The 26633-nt window shown below is 39.8% G+C and overlaps 1 protein-coding gene across 6 annotated transcripts in view; it reads right to left on the minus strand.

The window, feature by feature from the left end:
• The window catches only part of PLXNB2 (plexin B2), a 257415-nt gene that overhangs the window by 117914 nt on the left and 112868 nt on the right, over positions 1–26633 (minus strand). For all 6 annotated transcript variants that reach the window (XM_050325005.1, XM_050325007.1, XM_050325006.1 and 3 more), the window contains one exon: positions 936–1004. In XM_050325005.1, coding sequence (XP_050180962.1) covers positions 936–937 — 2 coding nt within the window. In that variant the 5' untranslated portion in view covers positions 938–1004. The remainder of the gene's footprint in view (positions 1–935; positions 1005–26633) is intronic.

The raw sequence follows: 26633 nt of genomic DNA on the forward strand, positions 1-26633 counted from the left end.
CAGGCTCTGGGAAAAGGAAGGTGAGATCGTGGGAAAAAACGTAATATGAAAAAACACTGGAATGAGTTCATGGCAGCTAGAAGTTCATAACTGTCACTACCCTGCACACCAGAGCCACTCAAAGCCTCCTGGGGTATGCTTGCAGAGATACAGCTTTGCTTCATGCACAGATATGTATGTACATATACACACGTGCAGGCACACAGTTAGTGAGTTCACATTATTATGAAATACAGCTAGGGAAAGGAATTACTTTGAGAAAAATAATGGGGTATTCACCAGCAAAGTAACAGTTTCAAAAGGTTCTAGAAAATGAACCAAAGCTCTTATTGTTAGAGAACTATCGACTCCAGGTTTGAAAAAGTGACCTCAAGTGAGCAATGATGCACTTAGCCTGGAACTTGCAGCTGCTGTATTTCACTCTAAATTGAATTGCCAATCCACAGTGCAATCTTTTTCTACTGTAATCTCACATCTTTGGAGCAAGCATACTGAAAAAACTATATACTGGTTGTATTATTCCAAGTTAGACTAAATTCCTCTGGAAATGGAAAATATGTCCACCTTACCGAATTTAAGAATCCCTGTGGGTATTTATACAGGGGTAGTGGATTTTTTCCTTTTTAAGGGTACTTAGTGACAACTTCATGTTGCCATTTTTCCTGTGAACAGTTCATAAGCCAGCAAGTGACTAATAGCATGTGGCCCCATTAAAAGCATTTAGGTATGTATAAGCCTACAGCCCCATACTGAAAACCATGTAATGGATATTCTATACTTCACGCACATATGCACAGGGATCAGATTCTGCATTCTTGCCATACTAAAAGTGGTCTTTTTGATAAATTATACTGCCAATATAGCATGATTTATAATATCACCAATGCCAATGGTTTACAAACATAAATAATTGGCACATGCTGTGAAATACTTACATTCACTTTTCCACTAAGTGTTCTTCACTACAATCAAGTTATTTTCCAGGACAGTGTTTAATCTTCTTTCTAAATAAAAGAAGGCAACAATTACAAATATATTCATAAGCATTAAGCTATGCTTAATCACATCAAATATATAAGCTTTAAAATATTGATTTGGGATCATCTATAGTGTCCCATAACCTTGGAATTTGTTTATATATAGTCAGTTTTATTACATTTTAAACACAACTTTAGCACACCATAACTTTCAATCCTGAAGCTAAATAGAGGAATATTCTGCATTTCAATAGCAGTTTTCATATGGACAGTTGCTCACAGATGTACAACTAATTACTGAAGAACTGAGAGCTCAAATGATATGTTACCAGAAAGAATCCCTGGCATTACAGGTGGATTATTGCACAATTTGGTACTCCTCTAACTAGAGCTTGAACATACTCTTATCAGTGGCAGTACTCCACACCTCCCACAATCTAACATTTAAGAATGGAAGAGAAACAGTGACTGTCCCTCTAGAGAAGAATAAAATACCATCTGATATTCTTTAACATCACTGTATATGCAAAAAAGTGATAAAAAACATTAATGTAGATTGTCCAACATGAATGGGAAGATGACAACTGCCCTTAAAAAAAATATCCCAGGCAATAGACATAGGGAGTGCTGAATGCCTCAACCTGTTCCTTACACAGATATTTCCCAGCTGCTTTTCAGAAAAGCATTCAATGCACAATAAAACAGTTTGCAGTAAAAGCCAACACATGCACTAAAAAACCACTGCATGGCAGCTCCCAGCTGAGAGAGACCCAAACACCTGGCAAGATCCACCACCTGTTCTCCAAAGCCATCTCATCTCAGCTGAACATGACTTTGAGACTCGCATAACACTGGCTTCTCCTGGACGTAAGAAGCAAACATCAGCAGCATTATTTTCCCTTCATGTTCCTTGAGGCTGCACAGTACTAAACCAAGTTTATTTTGATAATGTTCCATGGGATTTAATTTCCTGTGATCATACCCTATATTGCTGTGGGAAGATGTTCTTTAAGACTACGTATATTTATCTCTTCCCAGGGAAAATCTGTTTGAGGGAACCTGCGCACTCCCCAGGTAGCGGATGTACATGGATACTCAGCAAAATTGTGAAATGAGGGACATGGGAGAAGAGTTGGGTGAGATATTTAGACCACAGCTGCATGATACAGCCTAATTGAAGACTGCAGGCTTGGACTGGAACTGAGGAAGGTCGTAGGAGGGAAGTGTAAATAAAGCAGCCAACCCAAGAGACAAACAGACAAAAAAATTGGACTTTAGGACCAAGGGAAAGGGCAGATTTTTTTCGATATCTTACTGAAAACAGGAAAAACAGATCTGGTGCATATTAAGCATGTAAAGGAAAAGAAAATTCAGAAGTAAAAGGAAGTGCAAAGGGATGTGAACCATGATGATACTGTCAACAACAACCAAGAAGGAAGGAGGTGGAGGTAGTCAGCAAGGAAACAACCGTTCCCAATGAGAAGTTTGCTTTTTATATTCATGTTGCCTCTTTCCTTAGTAGCACTTTTGCAAGTATTGCAAGCTGAACAGTAATTTAAGCATGTCTTGCATAGTTTGTTCACCACCAACTTTGCAGATGCAAGAACTGAAGTGCATGGAAGTTAATATTTGGCTGAGCCTGGAATATGTACTGAATGCTGTCAGCCCTGACTGCTGTATTCAGCCAGCTATGTTCCCAATAACAAAGGTGTGTCCTTTGCTAAAAACATCAGAAATTTATTTACTGGAAAAAGAAGCTCAACAATAACCCAGGAACTGGTACAGAGTCAGTGGACTACTTATCTGCCAGTTCCTACCTGGGTACACTGGGCAGTTTAGTCTGTAGTTGGTAATCAGTTGTGCCAGAGAATGATGCTACCAAACTGTATTTAATTTTCTGTGTTATAAAATAGGAAGCCATTTTCATAAGAGGCTTGGGACGGAAGCCAGAAATCTCTCTCAGTCTCCCTATGTATTCAGACAGAATCATCAGATTTTCCAGGTTTCTCCACTCAAATGGCACACTGCTTTGGATGAGTTTAGATGTACACAGGAGGTACCATCTGCCACAAGGCTTCTTGTGGGTTTTTGTTGGTTTTTTTTTTCCTTCTACCTCCTGCTTATATCACAACAACTTTTTCATATCTTACACTGGAACACCATGAGGAACTGGTCTTCCATGGTATGGGTTTGGTCAGCCAGCCAGTCAAAATGGTCTGCTTGAACTGAAGAAACTTCAGTACACATTGCTATTACAGGTCCTCTGACAGTTGGAGGCACTTGGAGACTGACCTGAAACTAAAAGTACTTGGACGACACAGGGGAGTTGTTCTATAAAGCTGAAAGAAACCATGAGCACAAACACAACAAGAGGGTAGGGGGTTGCTCACACAAGGTAACTTTAGTCTAACAAAGTTAATCTTGCTGTTTCTTCTCTCTCCATTGGCTTGACAGAGAGAGTCCTGCCATGGATTGCCTCCTGGATTAGGAATCAATCTTCCCTGAGCTGCTTTTCAGAAGGGACTCCCTCTCCCTTTCATAACCCACAGAGGACAGCAGGACATTACTGACAATAGACTACTTTTAGTTCTTACCCTATTGCAACGTGAACACACTTAACTGCTCCCACCTTTGAAACGACACAATTTCTGACTTTCAAATCAAAATACACCTTTAGGAAGAAAGGATGAAGAGCACCTTGTATGGGTCATGCAGTTAAGACCATCATGAGAGGTCAATAAGCCAGTAGAAACAGGACAACTATGGACAACCTCCCCATCCTGCAAGTGCCCTCTCCCTCATCAGGCAGCTGCACTTCTGTTCTCAGATACCACAATTTCAAAAAGATTATAAACTCAGGCTGATCAGTTGTGTCTAAGTACAAAATTTTTCAAGTGGATAACGTGCCACCCTGGTACTGTGACTGCCAGGGAAATAGTGGCTTTTAAAAGCAGCAAACTACAAAGCGTGTCACTTGTTCTGTGGCACCTAAAGCCAATGCTGCTGTAAGTACGAGTAAGAGCACATTGAGTGCACTTTTTTTAATGTTTGTTTCTAGAGTTAAAAACAGATCATAAACCATATTTCTTTGAGGGAGTCTTTTTTTTGTTTGTTAGAAAGTTCAGGCACTGGGTCAGGGATAGAAAGTTGTACTATCCGGTTCCCAGACACAGACCTTATTCCCCTGAGCCTTCAACTATATGTAACATATGGAGCAGACACTTTTCATATAGACTTTTATACGCCCAAGGAACTTCTATCCGGCTGTTGAGCTAACAAGCACGGTGCCCTTGATAGGATGGAGCACATAAGATAAAACCACATACTGTTTTTGAGCTTAATTTTGAGAATGGATCTTTATATTTCAGTGCTGGGAAGGTGACATTACATCATGCAGATCATGTCCATATGGAAACAGGATATAGAATTTATTATTAAAAACTTTAGGGTGATACCAAATACCAGCCTAATACACTAAGCATTGTAGTGTGTTTACATCTCTAATTAACTCAGTGTCACACTACTACATACCAATATATTACCAATGCAGTATCTTCCCTCACCTGTGACTCTCTAGCTTAAGTGGCTCTTGATCATATCCATTCTGCCCTCTCCACCTCCTTGACCACAGGCACTGGAATCCACTTCCAGCACATGAACTCCAGAGCTTTCTTACATACTTCCTTTCTCCTCCGCTTGGTTTACTACTATTCTCTTGGCTGGTTTCAGGCAGCACTTTTTCAGAATGTGAGGACACCACCTTTTTTTCTGAAGCCTCCCCCCATATTCTAAGAGCAAATGGGGCCAAGGCCAGCCACCATGACACACTAACTCCATGACACACGACCTCTGTGCAAGGGACCTATTTGTGCAACCTGGTGGTCTCCCAGCAATGCAAGATGCTCCCCATGTCAAAAGCATCACCTAGTGCAGATGACAGGAGACAGACCAGCACTACACAGCAGAACAAAGTTTATTTATAGTTCTCCAGGAATTCAACATTACACTGGCATAGCCAAATTTTTAAATTACCCAGAAGTCAAAATTAACCAAAGCTCACATGTTCAGTTTTTCCTTCACTTTCCTGCTCCTTCAAAGTCCTAAAATGATACTACTGTTTCTCTCTGTTCTCAGTTCTCATATAATCCTCTTTTACTTTGATCCTTTGGCCTCTGTGGGTCAGGGAAGAGAAGAGTCATAGAATTATAAAGCAAAATGAAGCGGACTGCCATCTATGTTTGACCTCAAAAACCTTAAAAACCAGTACAAACACAGATCAGTTAGACTAGTTTGCATTCACCGGTAGTTTTCAAAGTACTGAAGTTGCTCAATCATTTCAAAATACCAGTAAGTATTTCATTGACAAGAATTATTAGACATCTTGTGTTATTCTGGTATTGTGCAGACTTACAGGTAGCTGTATGCTTGCCATAAGATATTCTACGGCTTCTGCTTTCGTTTAAAGCAACCCCAGCAACATCAACCACTCCCCCTTCACAAAACCCAGCTCTTAACTACTAACTGAAGAACACAAAAATTCACCAAAATTGTCCTACAACCATTACTGGTCAATCAAGGTAAATGGTGCAACATCCAAGGACGCTGCTTCAGCGCCTCACACCTCAAAAAAGAAAATCAGTATCTGCTACATTACATTCCCCCTTTCATCTTCATGTCATTGAAGGCATTCCACGGGCAGTTTTATTTCTGACAGCACTGATTTTCGATCGATGTGCTCTGGCCTGGATTTGAAATAGGATACTACATGAAATTGGATCCTGGGAGCCTCAAACATGCCCAGGCTTGCACAGGAGGTTAAACAAAAAGAAAAAGAAGGGGCTTTTTTAAACACAACATTCTAGTAAAACTGATTTTAAGGTGTCCCTTAATTCCCCTCAACTGAAAGTAATATATTGCCTCTATAAAGCCTTTTATGTCAAGTTCTTGAAATTCTTTATTTATATGACGCCACTGCTGCACACCTCAGCTTAGAAATACGCATCTTAATAGTCAACCAAAGCAATCCAAACCACCAAAGTAATTAAGACTGCTTTAAAACAAGCTTCATTGCCTTTCCTCATACATCTGCCAAGCTAGGACCCAGTCCTGCAGTCTCTTCATGTCAGTGGGAGTACCTGCACAAGAATTTGAAGGTTTACTCCCTGAAATACAGAATGCAGCCTGCTTTGGAAAAAGGAGCAGGCATGACAGTGGGAGTGTGAAAAAGGAGAGGAAAAAATGTTAAGTGTAAGAAGGTAAAAAGGAATAAAGATCATTAAATGGGGAATGCAGCATGAATGAGAGAGAATAAGTGACATAAGGAGATAGCAGCAAAAGGTGGTGTAGAAAACAAGGGGAGAGGCATAAAAGGATGGAGAACTTATCCTGAGCACTGTAGGACTTTAAATACATTTACATGACATGGAACAGAGAAGAAAGTAAAGGAGGAAGTGAAAAGATGAGAGCTTTATTTTTAATTTTATTTAAAAAGAAAAAATCATCCAAAGTTCACTTCCCACTCCTTTGTCATCCTGCACTGGGATGTCCATTCCTCTGAAGCAAGCTATGAGAGACCGTGAGAACTACTAGCATGGTGAGCCAGGCAAACCTCACCCAGGCCCAAGTGGAAAGATCAGTGAAGTTGCATGTGTCTCCTTTGATTGTGACTGATTTTCCCCAGGATAGCCCTCTGCGCTGCAAATTTTATTCTTTTGTTTGTTTCTAAAAGTGTAAAAAGGAACCACTACAAAGCCTGGTTTCAAGCTTGAGTGAAATTTTTTCTTGCCCCCTGAGAAATGTACAAAAATCAGAAACTTCTCATTAATAAAATAGTTGCCTGATTGTGCCTCTCACTGGCCAGATCAGAAAGCATCACATCAATCCAGTGTTATAATACCAGAAATCTCTCACTTGCCCATCAAATGAAAAAGGCAACTCTCTGCCTTATTATAAGCAATATAAGAACACCTCCCTCCTTCAAAACAGGCAGAAGGGCTCTTCTCATCTTCAGTGCCTCTCAGAAAATCAGCCTGATTCCCTCCACACTCTGCCTTGCTTTCTCCGTGACCTGTCTTCCTAATCTGGAATCCTTCAGAGCTGGGAAATGGACCCCCTGCCTTGACTCCCATCATCTGCTCCGATTTATGTTAGCAAGCCAGGCCAGCTGGCTGCCTGCACACCCAAGGAGCCCATACACTCTGATACTGTGCACTTAAAAAACCCAAAAAAACCACAAAAAACCCCACACAAAACAAAACAAAACAAAAAACCCCCACACCCCACCACTACCTACAAAAAAACCCACAAAATACCCCACAAAACCAAACCCAGAAAAGTGCAACAATCTAGCAGGGTTAAGCCTGTCAGGTTAAAACTTGCTCCCTCCCTGTGGGCTTAACCTACCTGCCACTGCAGAGCACAGACAATTCCCTGGATGTAGCTGCTCTTCTGCTGGGTGAACCCCTCTTCTGCAAAGAATTCAAAGGTATTTCGAGGCTGGGGAAGGGTATAGGCTATTGTTTCTACTTCACTAGGAAAGATACATATGTTGAGGCTTTTTCTAAAAAAGAAACCATTCCAAACTGCGATAGGAGCTGGGCTTGGGTTGATATTGCCCTATCTTGAAGAGCAAGTCACAGCAGGTTCTGTAATCACAGGCTCTGTAAACACTGATTCCCCCCAGCCCCCTCCATGGGACCGTAACTTGCCCCACACTCCTGAGCAGAGGATGCCTGTCTGCAGGCATTGACAGGGAATGGCTGGGCAAAAACCTAGAAGACTCGATGGTCCAGAACTTCTGTTCTTCCCTGAGCAGCAACCTGATTTTATTCTTTGTTTGGTTTTGGGTTTTTTGTGTGTAGTTGGTTATTGGCTTTTTTTGGGGTTTGTATTGGGTTTCTTTTTGGTTGTTTTTTTTTTTTTTTTGGGGGGGGGCTGTTCTTTTTGTGTGTGTGTGTTTAGTGGTGGTTTGGTTTTGTTTGTTTTTTTCTTATTTTTTAAATGAAACCACTTTCTTTCATGCTTACATGGCACATGAGCTACGGGAAAAAGTGCTTGTTGTTCACTTCAAGCACTTTTTTTTTCTGCCAGCAGAGGAAACCACATTTGGATCCAGACGAAGGGAAAGGCAATATTTATAAAGGAAGTTCCCACACTTCCTCTTCAAACAAATCACTTCTGGCTGGTTTTGCAATTACAGCCCTACCGTAAAGAGGGGGTGGGGGAATAAAAAGGCATCAGGCACATTATTTCCTTTTAAAGTCACTTGCCTCTGAAAAGCCAGCTTCCAGAGAGGAAGGAGTTAAGCACTCAGGATAAATTGTCAAGTTTTCAGTAACTAATTTACTCTTCCTGTAGGCCTGGAGGAAATCCACAGTCACCACAAACATTCCTTGCTCGCTTCAATACTACTCGTTGTGGAATGGATTTTAATGGCCAAGCAAAGTGATCCAAACCACAGATGTAATTAAAGCCACTGAAACTGGCTCCACATAAGGCTGGGGAGTGTCCCATGCCCTGTCTTGGGGCAGTTGTCATGGTACAGGCTGCCAGGGCAGTGGTGACACCAGGACGCCTCAGCCTTGTCCTCGTCCTCGTCCTCATCCTCAACATGGCACACTGTGTTGCTACTGACAGGATGGATCCCACTTGCTGGGAGGGTAGCAGGGGTTATAAGGAACAGAGATGTGCAGCAGGAGATGGAGAGAAAACCGGGAGCTCGCTGCAGCTAGGGCTGGCAGCTGCCTGTGCTGCCAGTGAACTGCGCACACCAATGCAGGACCTCTACAGGAGGATGCTGCACCCATCTGGAAGCTATTGCTCTCACCCAGTTTCCATCCCATGCTCTGCTCCCTCGGTTAAAAAGCTTCTGCCACCGCAAACCCACTTGTTTGTAGTGCTACAGTGTTAGAAGCCTCTCTCATCCATGGGCAAACTGTATTTGATAAGCAATATTTCTGTCCACACAAACAGTGGTTAAAGTCTGCGACACTAGCATAGGAAGAGATTTTTCTGACAATGAACTGACATACCTTAATTTCTTCTGCAGTGACTCAGCTAGTCTCCCTGAAAGGTGGGTAGTCCCCTGGTATTGAAATCTCTGTTAGATCCACACCCAGCAAAGGAAGAATAAAGTTTTCCCGAAACTCTTATCCAAAGCGTGGGAGGATGGAAAATAAGATCAGCATACCTTGCTGAAAATAGTTCTTGAGATAAAAGACATGATTGCATTGGCACTAACTTCTTCCTCCTCCTTCACTCCCCTGCTCAGCCACACTAAGGTGTGAATGCCTTAGGAAAATCCCTGTCCCTACTCTGCACTTTTTTTCATTTTTATCTTAGATTTGAACACAACTGAATTTGGACTTGATTAGCCTTTCATCCAGAAAAAATCTCACACCTTTGAGTTACTAATTTCATTTGGTAACAGCTGCAGAAAACTGGTTCCATATTTTTGAAGTTAAATTGCTATCAAATTCTGTTTTCCAGTGCCAGCTGCTCAGAATAAGGCTAAAGAACTTATCAAAACAATTATACTTAAATTATTAATTAAAACTACTTGGAATATTATTATTAAAATCAATTAGTTTATGCAAAGATATCTATAAACCTGAAACACTGAAAGAGATACTTTGGCTGATGAATAATTAATACAGTTTTTCATTTGTTTCACCTTGTGTGCCAAGTAGCACAGAAGTGGATTAATGCAAGTGGATTGCAGAGGTAAAAGAGATCATTGCACATTTATAGTAACTAAACTGCTTAAGTAGAAGGCCTGCAGGAAAAAAAAAATCCCTGCAACATCAGGTTCAGAACAAAGTAAAATACAGTTTTGACTCTCAGGATGAAACAACAGAGAAAAGAAAATCTGGCTCTTCAGCTTGTTTGCTGTAGGTAAGCAGCAAGATCTGTCACCAGCTGTGTGAAGATAAGTGCTTTTCTGAAACCTGTCTTCAGACCTGCTAGTAAGATTCAGTAAGAAAGTGGCTGGCCTGACTGCCCTCTTGTTTCTGGAAGAAAAATACCATAGCTTTGCCAATTATTATGTTTTTACCATGAAGGCATAAGATTTTATATCCACACACACAGAGTTTCCTCTCAGGCATCAAATGAAGCATTTTTCTAGTCTGACATGCTCCAGGTCCCTTGGCAAAGCACAACTCTTCTCTAAAAAACAGTGGGTTTTGCTAAACAGTGTGCAGATTTCCTGGGGATTACCAGGACTACATACTTCTTGTTAAAATGGGCTCCAGTGACATGAGATGATGTCAACAGAAGAACAGCATAAATCATTAATTACTGCAAAACTAAAAAGCTAGCATGTGCTATTTTATAACATTCCTTAACTCAATTATTTGGGTTGGAGTGGGTGGGAATAGCAAGCAGTCACTGTCATGACACTGGTCTGACACTACTCTGCTTTCATGCTACTTAACCATTTCTCTGCAGTGGAACCTTTACATCACTTCAGGGAAAAAGCTGGATTTGTACATATTTGTTTTTATTTTCAAAATCACTCAGAGTATCTCTCCTAAGAAATGTCAGAGATTAAAAAGAGTATCTGTGGTGGGAGACCATTCACTGCCTTTTAAATGTTGAATTATAGCAGAGAGCTAAGAAATTACCTAGGTGTTTGATCAAAGAGCTTCCGACATGCTCTGTGATCAGCTCCTTGGTGTGAGGCAATAACAGGGATATTTTCACATTGTGCAAACACTAACTTTGCAACACATTTCTGCTCCAAATAGGAGACTCATCTGCCTCTCTCAATACACATCTTCTCCTTCATCATTACATTAGGCTTCCTGCCCTTTTTTTGTGCTTTTCCCCATAGCCTTCTCTATATCCCACCGACAGAAAACAAGAGAGTGCAGCCAGTAACATTAGACTTGAACTTTCTACCTCCTGACATTAGTGTACGAAGAAAACTAGACAAAACAAGCTGTCCCATTTCTAGACATTGTCTCTGCACTGATCTCAGAATCTAAAACTTTTCTGGTCACAAATGAGAAACTATGTGACTTCCTCCATGGTAAATGATACAACTACATCCAAACAAAGCTCACCCAACTGTGTCATGCAAAGCCTGCCTTGCCTTGCCTGGGACTGTCTCGTACATGGATAAAAATGCCATAAGACTCCTTTTCACCTACTTCTTGGGGCACAGAAATTGAAAGATTTTCCATTCTGGGAAAGACCTTGCAGCACCTCTCCTTGCTGAGTCAAAACTTTTGCACTCTTCCCAATTCTAGGTCGGCAAAAAACATGCACTGCCACCAATCAGCTAGCGCATACTTTTGATTCTTTCAAGAAGACAGAAATTTGGGGATGAATTACACTTTGTTTCACAGTCAACCCAATCCCAGGCACAGTATTATCACCACAGACAAAATAGCCCATAGATCTGTTTCACATGCCCATAAAGGTTTTTTCTACCTTTGCTCTGGTAAAATACATATCGGGCAAGACTGAGCCTTAAATATTCTCCATACAAGGCAGACTTTTTAAAAAGTAGCACTAGCTCACCCTATTTCAAGGGAGAAATTTTTTGGCTGAGAAATGCCCTCTATTCTGCTGTGTTTGGGTCCCTGTGGCTGCAGGGCTGCATGGAGGATGCATGAACTGAAAGTGATGACAGAGGGGCAATCTTACCGGCATGAAACCTACTGCTTCTGTACCCTATGACGAAAAAGCTCTTGACATATTATGGTCTGGAACATGCCTGTGTTACGTCTATGGCCATAAACTGGTCAGTCTTGATTTCTGGGTGTAGGCAGTAGCCAAGTAACTACTAATTTTGCCTCCACTTACAGAGTGTTATAGTGCAATGCAATCCTAGGGGAGTGTGGCGGTTTTCCCCCTCTGTAAAGAAGTCATGTTTTTTTCTGAAGAAATAGCGTGCTAAGACACCACTCCCGGTAGAGCCTTGCACTGTAGGGCACACAGCACCCCATGGCAAAGCCCTCTCTATTTGGCTCGCCTATCTGCCCATCTCACCTCTGAACTCCCGGAACAAAAGAAATTATTAATCCACATCTTCAAGAATTCAATAGTCATTGAAGTAGAAGGTCAGGTACGTAATGGGCTGTCAAGTTCAGGCTGTCTAGCCCTCTGTCTTCCTGGCTGCCCAAATTCCCAGGCCTTGACTGACAGTCCTCTGCAGCTGGGTACTTTGTTTTCCTGCCAAAGCACTATGAAGGCTAGAGTACAGGCGACTGCTTTGCAAATTTAAGTTGGGATGACATATTCTGTCTTCACTGAAGGAGAGAGGAAAAAAGCAGCCATGAAAAGGTACACAGCAAGGCCTGAGAAATATACTAAGGATGCTGTTTGTCCTGTATCACTGGCATACTTTAATAGAACATAAATATACTTTCAGATGTCTGCATCAAGCTTTTTGATTGAACCTTACTATGATAGTTTTAGTTTTAGGATACCTCACAGAAAGGATAACTGTGTGGAAATGCTATACGGCACAGAGTAGTATTAAATATTTTATTTACATATATATATTTATATAATATATACTAATAAGTTTAGTAGTACTAAAGGTAGAGTGCATGATTGTACACATTTCCCAAGTCCTTTTCAGTGCCACAGGTTATGGAATGAGTTTGAAGACTACAGCCTGGAATGCAGACACATTGCTACAGCTCCAAGAAATTTCCAGGAGGTACGCAGAGGAGAGAGTCCCTTTCAGATTCGTTGGGACACAGTTCACTGCACATTCTTCTTTTGAGCAGCCTCATAAAACCAAAACATTTTTTTCAAAACAGATCACAGGTCACGTAAGCCTCCCAAGGGATATATTGGTTACAGATGTTTTCATGTAATAAAATATTCCACTCAACTGCAGTATTTCTAACTGATAATGCTAAAACTAAATTACCCTTGTCTAATGGTTATGTCCCCAGTGTACTCCTTACCATGGTAAACACTGGCTTATTTGTTACCATTTAGTCAACATAATTTTTTTATATATATATATATATTTATATATATGAGCATGCCACAAAGATAAGGTATTTCAAGTTTGCAAGAACTACTTGAACTTTTCAGTAATATATACTTAAAATTCACTTTTTTGCATATTTCTGGAATAAATTATACCTTTAAGTTTCAGCATTATCATATCAATTTGCATTTAAAAGTTATCTCATTCTTTAAACATGACTGATTTTAATAATTTTCCAAGTTTTAACTCTTGAACTTGGAATTATTAAAACAAAACAAAACAAAATTAACTCGATTGCCTGAATGGTATGAGGCTAATAATGAAGCATTCAATTTGATGTCCTCCTGGCAGAGTTGTTAGGAAAGGAAAGGTCATTCTGATAGTACCTCTATAACGATTAAGTAATTCAAAATAAAGAAAAAAAAACTTTAAGAAAAGGAAAGGGGAAAAGGAGATTATTATCTCCTTTCAAAATATGTTTATGACGGTTATGACAAAGGAAGAAAAAAATTTTTGAAAAGGAAACTTGAGTAGTCTTTGACCATAACAAGGAGCCTCACTCAAACCAGGGAAGCTGGTGCTACTGTATAGGACTACATCTCTATGAAAACTAACATTTCAGCATTTTTATTTAGAAGATTAGCTCATTAGGCATGAGACATTCATTCCTCCTTACTCTCCATATTGGACCATCAGGATACTTCTGCTTGGATTTCAAATACTTGCATTATGGGCAATGAAACAAAGTGGCTCCTGATGTGGTATAACTGTTTCTATGTTGCCACTTCAGAAACAAAGTCAAACCGGTCTAATTACGGTAAGACTGGATACAGCAGGGACGATGTTCTCTGCGGCGGGAGACGCAAGCTACTCTAGCACTACCGGTGTTATATCAAAAGTAGAACCTGTCTATTTTTAAGAAAATGCGAAAGTTAGTAAAACTTGGAAGTAGGTTCTGTTTAACCTAAATTAAAGATAAAGCATTCTTCATACTCTGCAATGCCACAATCCAGGTATCCACTGTTTTAATGTTAATGTTCAACGTTTGGTAAAACATGTTATCCTTTCTGAGGTAACTGTAATCACCAACCTTGATAAGCAATTTTTGCAGTTATCCAATTCAAATCCATGCTTGTGCTTGGTAAAGTAAGACAACAACACTTTGCATTGCTGCAGCTTGTTTAACCACTTGCCCTGGGGGGGGGGGGGGGAAATATGGGAATATTTCTTTCTATTGCCCCATCCCAACTGGAAGGATAATTTAATCTGCAGCAAATCATTTGAGGAAAAATGTAATTCAGATTAATAGAGATGTTCTCTTAAAAAATCAAGGCTCAACCTCAGCTGAATACAGTGTTTCAAAGAGCTGAAATTCACTTTGGCTTCAAGAAACATGCTAGGAAAGCTTTACCCAGCAAACATTTTTTACCATAGTTCTACTAGTCTGCCTATCATTCTACTCCTTCTCCTCATATTTGATTAGCTGTGTATTTATTCTAAGGGTGATGCAGTAATTATGATTGCCACCATGTACAGGAGGCGATAATAGTTCTCTGATGGATCTGGCATTTGGGAGGGAAGTTATGCAGCACATGAAATGTGAAGCAACAGACCTGCTCTCATGGCCCAAGATAACATCCAGCACAGGAACAAAGCACTGCTTTGTAACAAGTCATTTGCTTTCTGAAAAAAAGTACAATCCGGTTTTTCTAAGCAGACATTTCACACATAAAACACAAGCCCAATCTCCTGATATTTGAATTTTTTAACTGATTTAGCAGTTTTTAGGGTAGTATGATTCATCAGCAGTAAGGACAGTGGTTGCTGTGCAGCAGTGACTTGAAACAGATGATGAGTCTTGCAACCTCAGATATATTATAATCTGTCATAATGGGAAAAGGACTAGCCTTCTGGAATCAAAATCACCTGGATTCAGAAGAGGACCTGATCTGCCAGCACTGCCCAAGGGAGCTGTGTTCCTGCTGAGCAGCAGGATGCTGCCCATTGACCACTGGCTACCAAAGCACGTTCCACGACTTCCCCTTTTCCCTCATTCTTTGTCCTGGCTGCCACAAAAAAACCACCAAAAAAAATCAAAAACCCACCCTCATTTAGCTGACACTATTCCCTGGGCAGAAAACCCCTATTTATTTTAGCACAAGCATAATGTGAGTAGCAGCAAAGAGCACAAATGGAACAACCTTGAAGCTCATCTACAGGAGTGGGTGTAAGGAAAGTAAAACTCTTGAGAGATTCTGTAACTCCTGACTCACATATGAACAAACAGTTTGCAGAGTGAAAAATTATTATTTTGAATTCAGTTTTTGGTATGTTTTGTGATATCTTTGTCTTGCCCTGATTGCTTAAGGATACCATCCAGAAGGTACAGCTAACTAAGGTATCCAATAGTGTCATTTGCCTCTGGCTCATCTGCCTCCCTCCCCTGTCCCCTTTATCTATGCAGTCAATATCATACCCAAAACCCCACACTGGCTTCCCTGAATGTTTTAGTTTTCAAATAAATGCCTAATTAACTCACCCTTTATTATAAACGATTGTATGCCACAAAATGCTCCAATTAAAAATGCAATGTCTATTAATTAAGCCCAAAGGTTCTGTGAAGGCAAGTTTCATGAATACTAAAAATAGAAATGCATTCATAATTTTTCCTCACTTTAATTAGGGGGAATTTTTTGGCTTAAATTTAAATATCCCTCTGCAGTATCTTCAGCTGCATTGCAGTAGTAGAACCCCACACAGAACACAAGAACTGCAAGATGAAAGATGACTTGCCTTTTTCATTCTTCCTCTCAAAGAGGAGTATAAAACAGAGTCATGCATCCCACAAAATAGAAATGTTGCAATTAAATAGGAGAGACTTCTGAAAGTGGGACTCCCAGAACCAAATGATTTGGCTGATTTGTGTATAGATAGATCTTGGTCCTTCTCTGATCTATAGTCTTAAGTGATGTGGAAGAAAACAGTACTATGGCAGTCAAGGTGAAGGTGACATAACTAATGGTATAGCAGCCAGACTAAGGGCAAGCCAGTTCAAAATGAGCTGAGAAATATGCTCCATGTAGCTCTTCGAATGACATTACTTATAGTAGTCACAGAATGCAAGGTCATGCTGCTTCAAATACAGGTTAAACTTGAAAGGTGGTGAACTAATCTGGAAAGCAGTGACTTGAAGAATGACTTCAGGGCCACAGTGAGCCACAACTAAAACTCTGGCAGGGATGCAGTGGCTAAGGGAATTAATAAGATCTTTCAATACATGAACTAGGGGAAGTCACAAAGCAGAAAACATCATTATAGCATTTCAGAGGAGCATTACCAGGAACAGATGAAGTTGAGGTTATCCAGGTCAACTGGGTAGCAAGCAAAACAATGCTAAGTGGTAGTCATGGACCCGCTGCCTGCTTTGCCTATGTCATACCCGAACATCTTTCTGTTACTGTTGGCAGAAGTGTCAACGGGATGAAATGATAAACCAGCTCCTTCCAGTCCTGGCCATGCTCTCTCTCCCTTCCCTCTTCCACATCTGGGTTAACAACTCAGATCTTTAGGGTGAACTCATTCTATCCTCACTCCTGGGGAGGTAAAAAAATTCAGTTTCTCTTACATTGCTGAGATGTCTACGACTGAAATTATTACACGCATACATGGCCATGTCTGGCATCCACACTGCACAAAACATGATGACAAATTGGAAAGGATTCAGGGTGGAGCTGAAAGAAGGATTCAGAGTCAGGAAAAGATGTCCTAAAGCAAGAGCCAGAAGTAATTCAGTCAATTTATTTTCACAAAGAGAAAGTTTAGAATGGCTTGATCACAGTCCATAAATACTTACATTAGTGAGACGTTTAACAAAGGGTGTAACAGGACACAGAGACGAAAATTGGAACTCTGAGAAAAAAGTCAGGCTAAAAATGAGGGGGAAGTATTAGAAATGAATGCAATTAAGTCACCAGAACCCTTCAAATTTGCATGCAGTAAATCTGCCATCACCTAAAGTCTTAAAAAAAAAAACAAAAACAAAAGAGGTTGGATGTCTTTTTAAATTGGTATTATCTAGATCAGGTAGAACTTTCAGGCTAAGTGGTGAATTTCTATAAATGTATAATACTATCGCTGACAAAACTAGATGAACACTATGTTATAAAACCTATGAGCACATATTTGCTTCTTGAGTGGACCTAAAAAAAATCAATTTTTTCCTTTTTCTGGTATAAATAGATACATCAGCTTGGCTGAACCCAATCTGAACTTCTAACTTGAACATTCTGCTGTAGAAGTGATGCGTGGCCAGTTTCCTTCTCTTCAGACACTGCAAAGAAGCAACTCAAATACTGAGATTGTGTGCAACTGAATGCAGTAAATTTGCATATAAGATGCATCTGTAAGTTTTCAAGGAGCTCCCCTAATCCTGGAGTCTGAAAGCACTGGAATGCTTTCCAGGGCATTTACAAGCCACCTTGGATTGTTCCAGCATGTAGGATTAGAGGGAGGGCAGGGGCTTACCACCTAGAGTTCCTTGACCTGGACCAACCCACTTATGCTAAGCAGGACAGTACAGGAGGTATCTTACTATTTAAACACTTTTTGGTCTCAAGGTAAATAGTTTCACCAGGACTGTGACACAGAAGAACTGGGCAAAGCAAGATAGCCTGGATATGTCCAGGTTTAAGTTAGTTAAATTCAACACCTTTGAAATCCACTGTAAAATTACAATACACTTTAGTTTAATAAAGGTATTAACATCCCAGGAGTGATATTATGTGATGACAGCATTTCCTAGCAATCTGTGAGCTTTAGGAATGATGCCATTATGTGGACAGGAGACAGACTCAAAAAAGGCACATTTCCCCCCTCTGGTTCAGCTTCTCTGATCAATCGCTTGCAAATCCATAGTCCTTTATTCTCTCTACCACCATAAGAGGTATTTATTCCTGTTTTTATGATCTCAGGATGGAAAAATATTAATCAGAACCAGCAGCAACAATTTCTTTTCTTCTAAATCTGTGTGGCATTAAGTATAATTACATAAATAACTGGAATGGCAGAAACAGACAATTACTGGCTTTGTATGGGTATTGGAAAAGATTATACTCTTTTTATCATGTCTCTCAAATAATGGGTATCTTCCAAGTTTACTGTCAAAGAGACTGCTTGCTGCTTTAATGCTGATATGAAAATAATCTTGTAAAAATAGAGAGAGGGTCTTTCCACATACTTTCCACCAGGAAAGATTACTTAAATAAACCATTTAACCTGCTATTGACCTAAAACCCAGTTATATAAACGTTTTAAAAATTACTTATCCATCCTGAGTAGATAGAAGTAATCTAGTGAAGTCAAGGATAACATATGAAGTCCCTTAATGACAGCTGCATTCTCTGCAGCCTCTATTAGCATATGATTTTTCTGCTGGCAAGGAGGATTCAAATGAACTGTAAGAACACAGGTATTCCTCTTTGCAAAAGACTGCAAAGAGACAGACATACATAAAGGAAGAGTCAAAAGCTGCAAAGAGCTCTTGCAAGAGGATCCTCACCTATTTTTTTCCTAGTTTTCCATTATTCCTATATCTTCTTTTTAAAACCAGAAGTCAAAATTATAGAGGCCATATGGAAGATGTATATACCAATTGTTGTGGTATATTGTGTCTACCAATACCTGAGCTAACATCATCTCAAAGTCAATAAAATTAAGCACATATAGCACTTGCTCCAGATTGTTAAACAAATGCTCAAAACCAACTGAGACAAATTATACCCAACTCACTGTGTATGCACCGGAGATACAAAGCATTACAGGCATCCCACTGCAACGTGGGCTTGTTTATCAAACCTAACAAAGGCTATCCAAGGAAGGCTGACAGTGGTTTCATCTACTGATAAGTCCCCAATTTTTAATATGCTGGGTTTGTTGGCATGGCGATCGACCGCTCCACTCAGTGGTGTGTAATGAGAAGAGCCTTCCGGGCGTCTCGACTCTCCTCCCCTGCAATCAAGGCGGTGATGCCAGATGTAAGTTTAGAAGACTTCAGCATTTTGTCTGACAGCATAAATGTTATGCTTTTCCATGAACAGCAGTCATCTGGTCTGCTGCATGCTTTCACCACCTGCTTATATCAGACATGTAGGATGGGACGCTATGTTTCAGTGACCAAGCTGGCATTCATCTAAAGCTTTAGCTGCTACAATATCATCCAAACCTTTAGGGTTTTTTTGCCAAACAGATCGTACTTGCAGCAATCCCCTTCCTCACTTCAAGGAAACAGCACCTTTTCTACAGACTCAAACAGCAGCCTTGTCATCCACAGCAGCATGTTAGAAATGTTTAAGATGCTGTTAACATTGTCCATGCACCTTCAAAGGGCTGCAGCAGTCCCAGGAGGTGTTTTCTGGCCATATACCTGCCCACATGCTGCAGCACTAAAGACTGAGGCTTGATACCATTTTTCCATACATGCAGATCTTTATCCCTTCTGCTTCTTTTAGGACAGTTTTATTAAAATAAAAAAAAAAATTAAAAAAGGAATCGTTACTAATTTCGTAGTCTCACAGCCACACATATTTCTGCCTCCTGATGTGTTAAAAGAAAAAACAAACAAGCTCTTGATATTTCTGTCAATAAAGACACACTCAGGATCAAAGAAATAAAAATGCTAATTATGGTGCACTCTGTAACACCTCTCTTTCGAGCCAAGTGCTCTGATTAAGTTAACCATCGTGCTAATTACAACAGTGTTTAGCACAGCTGGGGCCAAAGAAAAGCCGCCTTCTACCAGACCATGGTTGCTGGCCTCAGAATGAGATCAAGCATATATATACTGTAATAGAAACTTGTGTATGATCCACTGAATAGAGAATTTTAAATACTCAAAACCATGTTCAGTTTCTTTTATTTAAAAAAAAAAAAAAAAAGAAAAAAAAGTGGATATTTATAAAATAGGCTTCTTCGGTGGTTACTTCTTTTTTTTTTTTTCATGCAGAAATCGCTGGAGTCAGAAGCTGTTTGTTCAGGAATTAAGTTACTGCCTCCTTAGGGAATATACAGCAAGATAACACATCTTTGCAATCTGAAGGGGAGCCCACTCTTCTGCATTTTCTCAGTCAATACCACACGGCTGTGAAGTACGCTGGTGATGAGAGAGGAAGGCCACTGTACTCTACACTTCCATACAAAATGGAATGAAGTAGCATGCAATTACTGGAAAAACCACCTGCCACATTTCAGCGGCACATTTGGATGGAGAATAGGGGTGATAGTAGCAGTGAAAAATGACATCTGAGTGCAAGTGAAAGTTAATCCTCCCCACTGATGCCATGGAGGGGAGAAAAACATAATAAATCAATAAATCCCCGCAGCTCAGAAAATTGTATCTTCAGTGGATGCTTAAAATCCTTGTTCCACACAGCATAATTGGAAGAAAGAGACTTTTAAATGGTTATGTAGTTATAACAATATCCTCCATTCATCACTTCCCTCCTTGAAGAACTCATTAGCATTTACTGGGGGTACTTTCCGGTGCACCTGCTTGAGGGATAAGCGCTACTTACCACGAAGGAGCTAAAAGGTAAGAAAATTGCCTTCGATTCAGTATCACTCCTCAAAATGGCTATTTTGTATTTAGTCTCCCTGAGACTTGGAGTAGCAGCAGATGAGCAGACTGTTTTTCAACGTGAATTCAGTCATTAACTCTGAATTATATAAGTCATCTAAACACAATGAGGCAACTAATGTTCCTGAGTGGATATGTACTTTCCAAATTCTGGGCATGTTCACCAGTACTCCTGTTTCACTTGCAAAGATTCAGCAATCACTGACACCCTTAGTATGGACCACCTTCCTATTAATTTCTCATGTATTGCACTGGCTCACTTAATTATATACACACATACACATATATTTTAATAAATACAGCACTGTTTTATACAAATTGATAATCTAAATTCCTTACTGCTTTGAAAGAGTGGTAAAGGTTTAAGTCTCTTTAATCCACTGTCTGGGGAGAGAGGCTAAGTAGTGCTCTGGTTTGCAAAGTAGAGCTGAGATGTTTTGCAGAGGGAAAACCCAATAAATTGGCTGAGATGTTAGAGAAGGTCAAAACCTGGGAACAGCACCTCTTGACAGGGTGAAGACTATGGAAGTCCCATTGTCGACATCATTATCAAGAAAGTAAATATCATGACGCCATGTAGCATTATTAAACCTCTTGGACAAGAGTCAGTGCTATTTCAGGGGTCTATGGATGGGGCTTAGAGCTGTTTATGAGGGATTTCAGCCTGACAAATATTAAGGAATTGAGCAATACAGTGAAAATAAGGCATTTTAATCCTCTACTTTTTCAATGACATCCCCAGATGCATGACCACATAACAAAGTATAATTCCTTCTGCCTCCTGCCTTCCTGGCAGTCACAGATCCTTCTAGATGTGGTTTCTTCACTCCAGCACATTGCTCTGCATTCCCTTGCATGGGTGAGGGAGATAGGTATGGGAGGAAAAACAGGGAGGGAAAGTGGTATCTTATTATCTCCCAGTCCCTCCCTCTCTCAGCTACTAATTAGCAATGGCCAAGCCCTGTGGAAAGTATTACAGAGTGGAAGCAGAGACTACAAGTGGCTCATGAAGAGTTTAATGTTCAAGACTGGTTCTTTGGCAGTTGTGGTATTACTTGCTGCTGCACAGTAAGGCTGACAATACTACTTTATATTGTATATATTTTCCAATGCTTAGGTAAGCTCACACATTAGTTCTTATTTACAATTTGAATTTCATAGCAAATTAGTTTCCACTCTATGCATGTGTACACTTAGGACAGGTGGAGAAAAGATTATGCAGTAGATACTCATGTACCACAGTGATGTGCATACTAGAGAAAAATAGTGGAATAATAGTGGAAGCAGAAGACTAAATTGCATACTATAAAATATTAAGAGAAATAGTTTCCTGGGTTGACTTTATGTGGGTGTTTGCATTGCCTGCACCCAAAATGCTCTGAAATTAGAGATCACATCCTGCTGTTACCTTTCCTTTAACCCATTCCAACGCACTAAGAACCTGTCAGTAGAAAATGCAAAGCAAACAGATTTGCTTAGTTTCTTTTTCCTGAGTTTTATTACAACAATGCATTTTGACTGAGAAAAAAAGTGTTGCTGTAAAAATCAACACTGTTACATACTATCTAATTGTCTCTTTTCATCATAAAGTAATCAGAGGAGCTATTAAAGCATGGTCACCAAAACACCTGGATTCTTGAACTAATAATCTGCTAATGATATGTTCTTCACTTGGGAGTCAAACACTTGTTTGACTCTGTAAACACTGATGTCTGACAAATTGAAAGTAATTTCACATTGAAGTAAATTAAACGAATTTCCCAGATGTTGCTATAGGAAGAAACTCAAGGAGATGAAAGTCACAGCAGATGCATTGAGACACTTACCATAAAATTCCCAAGAAGGAAATATTTTAAAAGGAAACTGTGAAGAAAGAAGAAATCAGAAGCAGGATGTTTACAATTCCGCTGAGAGTCTTCATCAGAGCATCTTGTGGCTCTCTGTCATTTCACAGGGAGTAGTTCACATTTGTGTATGGGAAACGCTATGTAAACATTAGAGTGAAATCTGTCTTGTTCAAAGGGTGTTGTGCAGTCAGGAAGAGCTGCCCCTCCCTTGCAGGTAGGGAGAAAGAAGATGAAGAACAAGGCCTATCTTTAATACTAGTTAGTTTTCAGTAGTTTGCTGTGGCAGATCTCAAAGTACATCTAGGATTTGGAAATGCCAACCTCTCCCTCTAAAGCAGGTTTTCCAGTACAGAGAAATATATATAATTGACTTGGGCAAATGTCAAAAGCTAGCAGCATTCTTGTGTGAAAACCCTCAGGAGTACCTTTCTTACCCTTCTTACCCAACTACTGCCACTCCACTTGAATAACATCTTCTTTTAGCATATCCCAAACTGAGTAAAGAGCCCATAGGTTTAGGAGGATAAGGAGGAAAGGAAGTTTACAGTTTGGGGGGGATTGTATTACTAGATCCCAGAGAAGCCTATGCTCTCACCTCTCTCCACTGTCAGTTGAGGATGGAAGCCCAAGCACTGGGTGCACAAGCACAGCACCGCCTCCAAACCAGCCACAATTGTTCTTCCTCTCAGGGGGATCACGAATTCTCCATATTCTCTGCACTTTCATCTCTCAGCAGTTTCCTCATCCACCCCTTCATCTGGATTCCTGGAGGTGACTGGGTTACTCTTACTTTCCAAACGATGGCCATGTGAGAGAAAGAAAACTCTCTCCATGTTTGACTCCAGTCTCCAGTATCACACACACAGACTGCGGTGTTACACTCTGGACTCACCAGGCTTGTTCATATTGGAATAACAAAGCTGGCTATGCTCACCTGTTTCATTAATGCAGCCATTATATTTTCCTTAGCCACTTTTTTTTTTTTTTTTTTTTGCATGGTCTACTAAATGATCATATGATAAATTAGAAAAATTACTTTATTGAAAGTAGTGATTATGTCAAGTTTATCTTCTTATTAGGATTACACTTTTTTTGCAGTTTACTTGGAAATCTGCTTTAAAGCCCAACAGATGTTAACTTTCTATGCTAGACTAACAAGAGCATCTATTCCATTCTCATCTGGTGACCAAGGCAGCATATCAGAGGTGAAAAATCAAAAAAAATACTTGAAAAGCACAAGGGGATCCAGTTTTCAGGGAAAAAAAACCCCAACAATGGGATAACATGGAAGAAAGAATAAAATCCTAAACCAACAAAAATCTTTGACAGTCATTTAAAAAGCTCAATATTTTGGCTGGGCTGTTACTGCTGCAACACTGATTCAGATACTTGAGATATATCTGTTTTGCTCTCCTATCATTTGAAAGGCTAAGAACTTTTCTAAATTTGGTAGCTACAAACAGAGTATAATAAAACAGACTCTGAAGTTTAGATGTATATTTCAAAATGTTTTGGTAGGAAAGTTGAGAAACTGCTCTAGAAATACCTTTCCTGTTTCACACTATCTTTTTTTTGGGTATATCCAGAGGTATAAAAGTAAGAGCTAAACCACAGTGCCAGAATATCAGACTAGCTCATCCCTTTAACTACAAGGTAAAAATAATTCTGATCAATTCCTCCATTTTTAAATATATAAGGCAGTGAGAAAAAACTATTCTAGATGAAGCCTTTACCGACACCTCCAACTCCACAAATATCAGCAATACTGGCTGGTATTGCAGGCTCCTTCTGTGAAACCCAACTCCAGGCCAATACTCAATTTTTTCACATTTCTCAAGCATAATGTGAATTACTGTGGTCTGAAACTAACAATATCATACAGAAGTGGGTCACTTCAGCATTCCTCAATGGGATGGAGGGAAGCAGCCAAACCCCTCCATTCTACTAGCCCTCTTTCTCTTTTTAAGATTTCAAAAACGTGACTCAGACCAATGGATCCAAATTTATCCAAACTGAAATAACTGCCTTGGCCCACTTTGTAAGAAATAAAAACTATAACCAAATAACAGTGGGTACACCAGCTCTTTCTCTGCAATTCTCTCAACACGTTTTGCAAATGAAAGAAATCATATTGTTTCCAAATATTTCATTCCAATCCAGCAATTCAGTAAAACAAGGTACAAGCCATTTTCTCTAATGCCACCTGAAGCTGAAAAAGAAGTGGTTTTGAATGGGAGGAACACACAGGAACATGCAGAAAAGAAGACAGAAGACAACAAGACCTCTAAAACATTTCACAACACTATGAATTGTTTTATCTTCAAAGTATGGAACACTGGTTATAAGTCTGATTGACCCTTAGTGATAGCTTGAAGTGCCAATACTCAACAAAGTTAAGCCATGTATCAAAATACTCACTTTTGGCATTTTAAAGCTCTTAAAAAGAGAAGGAGACCCTACACTTACCCATTTAGGATAATGATTTATTGCACTGTCTCCTCCTCACTGTCATAATTTACAAGGGATGGAAAAAAAGCTCAAAGGAGGATGTCACTGAGTAAAACTGAAACCCACAAGTATGCTTTCTTTTAATAGTGATTTTTTTTTTCTTTGGCTTGGGTATGGGTGCATTCCCTTTTAAATGGAATGAGGGGGTCCTCTGAAAGTTGCTATGAGTATACCACTGTATATTGGATTACAGGGTAACCTTTCCTCGGTAAAAGCAAACAGGAAAATTTTAGTCTCTGGTACCAAGACCTATAAATGCATTTCCTTGGTTTTACTAGGCTATACAAAGTTTGTACACATAAAGGAAGAACATTACTCTCAGATAACAGAAAAAAAAGAAGAAAAGCAAGAACAGAAATTGAAGACTTCAGTGAAAACTTTAGTCTGGACAAACAAGTGACTCATTTTCACCTCCGAAAAGGTTAAGGTCACCAGACTAGCACTCATGGTTTCTTACTATGGGGACAAAAGAATACACGACAAAGCCAATAGCCCACGTATCACAACTGGCAGCTGGCTTGAAAATGCTCTGGTTTGAAAATGCTTGAGTTCAATTGACGATGAAGAATGAATTACCCTTATGTTTGAACAAAAAAAACCCTCAACCTGATCTCACCAGGCCAGAAGCACAACCACAATCCAGGAGCAATGTGTGACAGCACACAGAAAGTGAATTTCAATTTATTCTGTGCATTTGAGCACACACAAAAGCCTATATGGTTCTCATTAAAATAAAAGATATCTTCAGACATCTCAAGGACCACAGAGTGATTTAGGTTCTTACTCTGATTCAGAAGAAATAATTTACCCTCCTGCTTGTGCTTGCTCCTGGATCTAGGACTTAAGTCCTATACTATTTTCACATCTATAAACAAATCACCTGTAGATGAAAGATCTTCCCTTATTCCTTCCGCTGTCACGTTTTATTTTTTTTTAAATGGAAATTTCTTTGACAAAGTGCAAAATACAAAGCATTCTCTCTGAAAGAAAGAGTACTACAGATACACACCACTTTCAGCAAGGACATTCAGACTCAACTCAGCAAAGTTTATGTAGATTATCTTTGCATTGTTCTCAAAAAAGAGCTATAAACCTTGCATGAAGGGTGGCTTTAGTGGTGTGAGAGATTTAACAAGCTCATTCATTAATGACCAGTGCTTTGGGGTGCTTGGTTGGACCTTGAAGGAGCAGATGTTTCTGCTGCAGCTTTTCTCCCTGCTTTTCTAGGTGTCTGGCATCTTCTCCCTGCACACCAGCCTGACCAGCAAGCTGGGCTCATCCACCAGACCCCGCTGAAAGCACACTACGAGACAGAAGAAACAGAAGGAATGTCTGATGAAAATAATGTGCAGGATTATCTTTTTTTTTGCATTCTCAAGCTTGCTCTTCTACATCTCAGTGTGAAAAAGTGATTGCAGTGTAAGTATCTGTAAGGCAAAGGTGGTGTGAGATATTTATCTGGACCTTATGCAGGACCAGTTCAGGCAAACAGTGAAGAACAAAGCACTTGACGGAAAAATGAGGAGAATAGGTATCTATTTAGTATCAATTAAGAAAAGACACTGAGGAATTACAAGAGGGCTTCAATTAGGAAGTTCTAAGGCAACCACTTTATTTTGGTGCTTAGACCCCAACCTATGCAAGCTTTACCTAGCCAGAACATCAGCATGCCCTGCAGAGGCTGCTGTTTGAAACACTTTTCAAAATATTATGCAAAT

Source organism: Myiozetetes cayanensis, unplaced genomic scaffold (genome assembly GCF_022539395.1).
Source record: "Myiozetetes cayanensis isolate MyiCay16 unplaced genomic scaffold, myiCay2020 scf3, whole genome shotgun sequence".
Lineage (NCBI taxonomy): Eukaryota > Metazoa > Chordata > Aves > Passeriformes > Tyrannidae > Myiozetetes > Myiozetetes cayanensis.